General features: G+C 35.2%; 1 protein-coding gene across 1 annotated transcript; it reads right to left on the bottom strand.

The window, feature by feature from the left end:
• Window positions 1-844: 844 nt before the first annotated feature.
• LOC139924759 (C-reactive protein-like) lies at window positions 845-2,922 on the bottom strand. The gene is made up of 5 exons (XM_071915901.2): window positions 2,839-2,922; window positions 2,547-2,607; window positions 1,882-1,984; window positions 1,491-1,788; window positions 845-1,324 (listed from the first exon to the last, which is right to left on the bottom strand). The coding sequence occupies exons 1-5, from the start codon at window positions 2,881-2,883 to the stop codon at window positions 1,097-1,099; spliced, it is 735 nt and encodes a 244-aa protein (XP_071772002.2). The 5' UTR covers window positions 2,884-2,922; the 3' UTR covers window positions 845-1,096.
• Window positions 2,923-9,583: the final 6,661 nt, after the last annotated feature.

Genomic DNA, 9,583 nt, shown 5'->3' with positions numbered 1-9,583 from the left:
TATCCTCGTTTAGTTTATTAGCATCCAACAACTTAGCTAGCATTCACTTTCACATGGAACAGGTAAATGAACACAATTCAAATATAGTATGAAATAATGTTATTTCCATCTAATATGATTATTAATTTATTCCTGAGGTCCTTCAACAAAGATACACTCACTGGCAATGCCACACGAAGAGACCAAAACGAAGGATGGATGAGGATTGCCAACTCAAAACATCTGTCTTCAATTAAAAAATGGCTTCACTTCCTGTCTAACCGGAAGTTGCACAAAATAACAGCCCAAACTTCAAAATAAAAGCTCATATTAACAGTTGTGTTCTAGTCTTTTTAATGTTACATCACACTGCTTTTACTGTAATATCCAAATATATCTCCACAAAGAACAGCTGTGATGGAAAAGTCTGTGGGTTGCTGCATGTTCTGATGTGATGAGATCCACTGTGAAATCCAGCACAGGTAATTCTTTTAAATCCTATTGAAATTATAATTCTGTTGACCATAGTAAAAATAAATCTTTGTCTTTCATATAATGCATTCGGTGAACTTCAAACAACACATTCTCAGAAACTCCAAGAACACATAGTTCTCTCCCATTACTATAATTGTTATAATTTTCCTCAGTCTAGAAGACAGATGGGCTGTAAAGTGGTCTTACTTAAAGGGGACATCTAGTAATTGTATTTCCAATGACAAAATAATTTTGAGGATATAATAACACCACCAAAACCAGTTTTATGATCAGTTCAGATTTAAGTTAGTTTAGAAAAATCCAAGGATGTATGAGTGAGTGCAGATATTCAGCTCTCATTTCACAAAGAAAGGACAGTTACATCAAGAAACTGTTTAAGAGAAGCTAATGCAAATTAATGTTACATGTGACATGATCAACAAAAGAGAAAGCTGGAAAGAATGCTATACTTGATACAGATGAGATAGAGAAACCTTTTGGAAATGCTATCACTCATTCATCAGTGAATATTGATTTAACATAAATGGCAGACACTTTCAACAGATATTCTTTGCATTGGACATAAAAGTATAGAAAGTCTGATTTTGACTTTATAAAACATTTAAGGTCTTGATTTAGTCATTTAGTGACATTCATTTAGTGACACTTGTTTATTTTCCAGCAGCACTCTTCCTGTGATCTGGAACTGCAGTGCCCTCCAGTTGAGCACATTGCCTGGGGTGAAGTTCAGATCATCCACGTAGCGCTGGATCTCACAGGATGAAAGGACGTAGTCCCACATGTGGACATCAGAGATCATGCCAATGAAACACTGCTTAATATCAAACCCACCACCATGGGAATCCTGCTCCTGTGGACATTGCAGAAAGAGTCAAATTGAGATAAATAACAGTAATATTGTACAATTTGTATTTTCTGAAATGAGACATATATACTTTATAGAGGTATAAGTTATAACTTAACAATCCCGCAGTATTCATAGGAAGACTATCAACTTTAGTGACTAACAATACTACCTGTCCTAAGGTAATGATAGTGTGTCCTCTGATGTTTGATCCAGAGTTGACAAATCTTCTGGTACTGGGCTTTCCATCCAGCCACAACTGTACCAGTCCAGACTGAGAGTCCCAGGTGGCACAAACAGAGTGCCACGTGTTCAGCTTGTACTCCTGCCCTACAATTTCCACACTATTGTCCCTGGCAATCAGCTCGATCACATCAGCTGCAGTCTTCTTGAAAATCAGGAAGTCATTGGCGGCAGAGGGCGTGGCCAGAGAGAACAGGACGTGGTTTCTGCTGAGGTCTGTAAAGGACCTGTAGATAACAAATAACAGATTTACATGCATCATGCCTTTCACAGTCAGGAATATAGTTGGTTCCATCATGCATATAACATGTTTACAATACCTGAGACAGACAGTTACAGCACTGAATTCCTCTCTTGATGTTTCCAGCTTCACATGAGCTGAGTTGGTCTGTTGTGGGAAGGTGAACATTTTACCTGAAAGATCTAAACCGACAAAGAAAGAGTTTCAAAATCAGAATACAAATTACACATTAGCAAATGAATTACACAGTAGAGACAGAAATACAATATCCAGTGGAAATACTGCATGTAATAATTCATGGAATTTATATTTTTTGAGAAGAGTGTTTTACTTTTTTAGTATAATTTCCATTCTAAAACTCCGGGAAAGCTATTCACTGCAAAAAAAAAATCAACTAACCACGTGTACATAGTATATATACAATATAGTGTTATCAGAACTTGGATGAGGAAAATACTTATTATAAAAGAGTTCAATTTGGGTTTTTTTTTCTAGTTTATTTACTTTATTAGAGACTTTGTTGAATTAAATTCTACTTTAAACTGTGAAATAAAAAAAAATGTTTTAAAATGAAAATAATTTAAGTTACAAAACAAGACAATAGACATATGCCTATGGGCAGTATAGGTAATTTCTAAGAAGATACATTTGATCTATTTTGTACATTAGCATTCAAATAGAGTGTGTACAGTTAATAAATCTAATATTTATTTCAGTCGATTACATAAAAAATAAGTTTTGTACCTTGAGGAGCTGCAGCACATGCTGCTGCTGTCAGCATCACCAGTAGAAGTAGAACCTTCATCTAATGCAAAGACGACAGACACGATGGAAAATGCTCAGATTAAATGAAATCCATTACTTATGTTTTACTACTACTATCACATACAGTATATACTAGACTACAAATTAATTTGCTGTTATTGGGCTTGGTCTGCTGTTACAATAGATAGATAAACTGCAAAAAGTTAATATAAAATACAGTATCACTTTGTTCCTGTCTAACATTTCAGTGGATATCATGTCTTGATCTTACCTTGTGATCTATGCAAGTGTCAGGATGTTGTGCGCAATAATGCATAGGAAAGTGAGTTTTTCATGCTTTATACTTCCTCATCCCTCTGGGTGGTTTTGTGTGTTTGCTTCCTTTTATCCTTCTTTTTTAGTTATTTCAGACGCTAGTATTGCAAAAGTGTTCTTCCTCAGAAAATTTTCATTGATTCAGCAGAATTGATGTTGAAAGCCCATGTTCATGTTGAAAGATCACATTCTATATAAAAGCACTTCATTGCTCAATGTTGTTGCTCACTGCAGGCACTTAGCAATGTCTCATGAGGTGCATTATACTTACACATTTCAGATAGACATTATAAACAGAGCTTTTCAGTGGAGCTCTTTTGTAACTGTGAAAAATTAAAAATAAAGGCACAGTGAAAAAATTTAATTATGGAGGTAAATGAATGAAATAATACAAAGCAGCATGTAAAGATTACACAAAAAAGATACAAACAGGACCGAGAATATCCCATAAGTCTGTGATGAAGTACATTTGACACTGATTTTTTTTTTTTTTTTTTTACCATACTATTCCCACCTTCTCAGAATCTAGTATGAGGACTTTCCAGTCAATATCTTGCATTACTGTTGTTTACTGTTTCCATGTACAGGCTGTGAAAACAAATGTAACAATAAGAAGACTCTTCCTGGAAGAAATACAAGCAACCTTTTCGGAAAATCTGAATCATTGAAAAGATACTTGGGCGAAGTCCAAAAGGAAGTGTAAAACATACAGCATGAAACCTATCATCAGCATAATCATATTTGTCACACTGTCATTGTGTCTTACATATGACATTCATTGTTTGCATATGTACCCACTGTATAAAGCTCATTGATACAGTACATCAGACAGAGCCTTTCTTTACTCCAGGAAGAACACGTGAACATGACAAAGTCCAACACAGCAAGACCATAGCACACAACTCAAAGTAAATACAAAAGTTGAAAAACTTCAAACTTAACCATAAAAACATATGTGCAAACATCATACATGGTCCATAAGTACAAAATGTTCACTGTCCTGGTCACACTCTGTGACATGATTTTGAGGAAGAACTTAAACAAATTGATTGGATGCAGTTTCTATCTACTGAAAATCTAGAGACTTCATGCCAACTTCTTACAGACACAATAAATAGCATTAAAGAAAAATGTGTTAAAAAAAATTGTAAACAGTTACAGAAAGAGCATATTAAATAAAGCAGCAGTTAAATAAAGAGCGATGAGCTATGGAGCCTAATGAAAAAGCGAGATTTTACTCTGAAAACTGCATTGAAATCCGGTCTAAGACAAGACAGACTAGTTTTTAATGGTTTACGAAACAAAGTAGTACAAGAATTGAGGAAGGCCAAAGCACATTTTTTTTATTAATATCATATATGAGGCCAAAGGAAATAACAAAATGATATGAAAAACCATTTGACAAAGAAAGACTGCAGGTCCAGTGATGGAAAAGGTTTGGACATATGTGGAAACTTAACTCATGAGCCTGATGAAATCTCTGCTGCATTCAACAACTATTTTATTGACTCAGTACAGAACCTGGAACATTGCTTTGGCACCAGAACTAAGGGGATATCTTTTCCTAATCCAGTTGACCCTGTTCTTAATATTATGGAAGTTTCTGAACAGAAAATCTACAAGTTTCTAAGTACTCTCAAAAACTCTAAAGCCAAAGCCATTTATGGATGGGACTCAACTGAAAGCAATAAAGAGGCTCTATTGGCACCTATTACCAGCCTTGTTAATCTTTCCATAAATCAATCAACATTCCCAAATTCCTGGAAATCTGCGGTTGTGACACCCATTTACAAGGCCGGTGAACCAACAGATGTGGCAAACTATATGTCCATTAGCAATGACATAATAAATGACGTAAAATACATGTACCTGTATTTGCAATATATGATTGTCAAATAAAGAGAAAGAAGGAGGAAAATTGCCATAGATATGTAAGGGTAAGAACTGATGAAGCAATAAACAAGTTCAGGAATGATCTCTTAAAAGAAGAGTGGAAAGGGGTTTATGTAGAAGAGGTAAATACTGCATATGAGACATTTCTAAAGAGCTACTTATCATTGTATGATAAACATTGTCCAACAATACCATGTAAACATAAATGTAGTTATAATAAAAAGCCTTGGATAACAAAGGGCTTACAAAATGCATGCAAAAAGAAAAACAAACTTTACAGAGACTTCATAGAATTTAGAACAAAGACCGCTGAAAAGCAATACAAGGTTTACAAAAATAAGTTGACAATTATAATGAGACAAGCCAAGAAAGAATATTATAATAAAATGTTAAAAGAAAATAAAAATAATATCAAAAGTACTTGGAAAATTTTAAACAATGTAATAGGAAATAACTCTGTGTCCACATTGCCCAATCATTTCATTAATGACGATAATAAGGTTATAAAAAACACGAATGAAGCGGTAAATTAATTTAATTCCTTTTTTGTAAATGTTGGGCCTAATCTTGCAAATTCCATTAAAAAACATAATGATGGGCAAATAGAAGGTGGCTGGAATGGGGGAAGTAAAGTGTTGCAGTCTATGTTTCTAGGAGAGGTGAGTGAGAATGAAATTAGATCCATTGTAGAAAAAACCAAAAACAAGACATCAACTGATAGTGATGGGATCAACATGATTATAGTGAAAAAGACTATTGACTGTATAATTAAACCTCTAAGCTCTATTTTCAATATTTCCTTTCATACAGGTATTTTTCCAGACAGAGTGAAAATAGCAAAGGTTATTCCACTTTTTAAAACAGGAGATAAACACAGCTTTACTAACTACAGACCAGTCAGTGTCTTTGCTTTCACAATTTTCCAAAGTGCTTGAAAAACTGTTTGTACAAAAATTAGATACTTTTGTTGAAAAGAATAAATTGTTGAATGAGAGTCAGTATGGCTTTCAGACAAATCGATCTACAGCTTTAGCATTAACGAAAATAATGGAAGAAATTACAACAGCAATAGAAAGTAAGAAGTACACATTAGGGGTATTTATTGATTTTAAAAAAGCATTTGATACAATAGATCATACCATCTTAATTTCTAAATTACATACATATGGTGTGAGAGGAGTAGTCCTAAACTGGTTAAGCAGCTTTTTAAATAGCAGACAACAATATGTACAGTTTGCTGGTAATACATCTGAGTGTATGAAGATTGAATGTGGAGTCCCACAAGGCTCAGTCTTGGGGCCTAAACTTTTTATTTTGTATATCAATGACATATGTGAAGTGTCAAAGATATTGATATTGTTTGTTTTGTTTGCAGATGACACTAATTTTTTTAGTTCAGGAGATGAAAGCTTTAGCACCATTAGAAATGGTCAAACTTAAAAGATGGTTTGATGAAAATAAGTTTTCATTAAATTTGAACAAAACTAAGTTTATGGTTTTTGCTAATCAAAAAAAGGATGAAAAAGTTTTACTGTCTATAGATGGAGTTGATATTGAAAGAGTATTTGAATTTAGATTTTTGGGTGTAATAATGGATGACAAACTGACATGGAAATCTCATATAGCATATGTAAAAACAAAGGTGTCTAAGAATATTTCTGTTTTGAGCAAAGCAAAGTATGTGTTAGATTACAAGGCAATGCGAATTCTGTACTCTTCACTTATCTTGCCATATTTTAGTTACTGTGTGGAAGTGTGGGGCAACATGTATATGAGCAACATAAAGCCACTGTTTATATTACAGAAAAGAGCAGTAAGAATTATTCATAAAGTGGATTCAAGAGAACACACCAACAGACTGTTTATTAAGTCAGGACTAATGAAACTTAAAGATTTAGTTGAGTTACAGACATTATTAGTTATGTACAGGGCAAAAAGCAGAGTATTACCAGAACATTTACAAAAGTTGTTTGTTTTTAGTTCAGAGGACGAGGACCATAGAAGGAAATTTAATTTTAAGCATCAGTATGCACAGACCCCTTTAAAGCAGATGTGTATTTCAGTTGTTGGCGTCAAACTGTGGAATTCTCTACAGAATGATTTAAAGGGTTGTATGAATATCTTTCAGTTCAAGAAAATGTATAAAGAAAGAATAATTAGACTATATGAAGTTGTCAGGTAATGGGTTTCCTTAGTTGATGGTGAATTATTGTGTATGGCTCTTGATTCTTTTTTATTTCTCATGTTACTGTAAGTATTGGTTGTTTAGTAACTGTAATTGACAGACCATCTATTTCTATTGTTTATTTATGTTTTGAGTAAGGGGAAGGCAAAATAAGATTCCCTGCTCCTTTTCGGTCATGGAATGTGTAAATTGAGTTGAGTTTTGATTGTGAATTGCTTTTTTTTTTTTTTCTGGAGCTGTGCATTACCATGAGCGGAACAAATAAATAAATAAATAAAACAAATAAATAAATTATAGATCATATAGATCACACTTAACCTTTGAAAAACAGGTGAAAAGGGTCCCAAGCAGGAAAAAAAAACATTCTTAGGCCCATGCACAGTTTGTACAAAAGAACACTCAAAATATTGGACAAAAAGCCTGCAAGGTATCATCACTGTCATATAATTACAAAGTATAACCTTTTGACCTTTGATAATTTTGTCTACCTTGCAAACTTCTGTTTAATGTACAAAAAATAGCCACAATCTTGCTCCTCCCCCACTGAAAGAGTTCAGTACTCAGATAACATTAGGCAAACAAGAGCTTGCAACCCGTTCTCATTCCTCGTCCTATCTTGACTCTTTGTCAAATCCCTTGGCGTCGCTATAACGATGCTAAAGGTACCCTTTTGCGTCTGTATAGGACGCACCGGGCGTTCCATAGACTCCATGGTAAAACCTTTCACGGCAGTATTGGACACAGTGGCGGCGCCAGAGATTTTTTTTTGCTGGTGCTACAGTGGGGCTGAATTATTCAGTGATGGTGCTGAGGGATGTACTGTATGGTAATATGTATTCACAAGGCCAGACGCGCGGCATTCAAAAGTCAGTTTCAAGCATTATGTGCCTACTATAAATACCTCTGTTGATTCACAAGCACACGCAATTGATAGTTCTAATATAGAAGTGAACTGTGACAGCGTCAACAGCATCGGAGACAACCCGGGCTACACAGAGCATAAACAAACCAACAGAGCTTCCGACCCACAGCGCACAACGTGAATCACCAGGTACGCGCCAATCCTGCAATCAGCATCGTGTGCTTTTCAACTGAAAAACGCAACACTAACCTACAATGTCCACTGTTATTCACATCACATAGACAGGCAATGCCAAAAGATACACCATTATTAAAGTCAAATAAGGCAAACAACAGATGCAAGGCTTTACCAGGAGTTGAGCAAATCATACTCTGACCATGCCTCAATACCTCAATTAAAAACTACTGAATTTAAAACCAAAATCAACAGAATCACCGCTTAGAAGTCCAAGCAAAACCAGTAGGCTCAACAGCAATAAATGTAATATTTTAGGATTTGCAGGAAACATAATGACTATGGGGTATCCACAGTTTAATACATCCATGGGTATCCACCACAAAATAATTATAATCAGCACTCACCCAGTATTCCCACTAGCACTACTATGAGGAGCTTGAAAAGTTGAAGTTGGAATATCATCCTCCACGTTCTGTATAGTAAATAAATCTTGCGTGAGTGAGAGTGAGTGACATCACTAGCTTAAGTGGCATCACCAGGTTCTACTACTGATCTGAGGACAGAAACGGCAAGACATTGCCAACGAACTGACAACAAATAAGCAGAAGTGTAGGGTGGATCTGACCTTAGACCAGCGCATAGTTAGTAACTTTATACTGCGAGGGACGAGGGTGCTATGGTAATTGAGGGCGCTGCCTGACTAGATCAACTGGAGAAACAAGCTGTATTCAAAAGTATACAGAAAGAGCAGCTGTAATTTGTATGTCAGACTTCAGTTCATTTCTTGGTGGTGCTATGGTGGTGCTATTGTAATTTCTGCTGGTGCTATAGCACCAGCAAGCACCACCTCAGCGCCGCCACTGATTGGACGCCTACAGCTTTCTCTCCTAGACCACGGAACACACAGTCTAGCCTACATTTTCTGCCCAAATAAGGCATTGCTTGAGCTCTTTGGTAATAATTGCTCTTTGATAATATTAATTTTAAAAAAATTGGTTAGTATGGTTGTAGATCAATTTCGAGGCCAAATGCAAAAAAAAAAAAAATCGCTTGCATTTACCATTTGATGTCACCTGATACATAAATATATTGGCTCATAACCTATATAACAAGTTATTTCAGTGGCATCTCAATAAACTCCATAAAATATAGCACTTTATAACGACTGCATCGTTACATCTACTTTACAATAAGCACAATTTAAAAAGAAGAACGCAGCCGGGAGTTCTGTTTCTAAACGTTGCATAATCTGTTTCGTCATTGAACATACCTCTTTCTGCCCGTGAAACACAGCTGATGAAATCGCAGCAAAATAGCACCAACAAAAGTATATTTTTGTAATTTTTTTGATTATATCCGCTTATGACATTAACCTGTTGGTTCAGATTGTATTGCATCTTTGTAATATTGAGCAGTTTTTGAGCCTTTTCACAACCGCAACTTTCCACCCGGAAAAACTACAGTTTGCACTGTTTGGCACTTCCTATGAGCACTTCACAATAAAAGCCCTTTTGAATTGACATTGTTACTTGTGGAGGACCGTAACTGCCAAAATCAAAAATAAATAAATAAATGACTCAATAA

The sequence above is a fragment of the Centroberyx gerrardi genome, chromosome 12 (genome assembly GCF_048128805.1).
Source record: "Centroberyx gerrardi isolate f3 chromosome 12, fCenGer3.hap1.cur.20231027, whole genome shotgun sequence".
NCBI lineage: Eukaryota > Metazoa > Chordata > Actinopteri > Beryciformes > Berycidae > Centroberyx > Centroberyx gerrardi.
The sequence above is the reverse complement of the archived record's forward strand: the minus strand, read 5'-3'. Positions and strand labels throughout refer to the sequence as shown.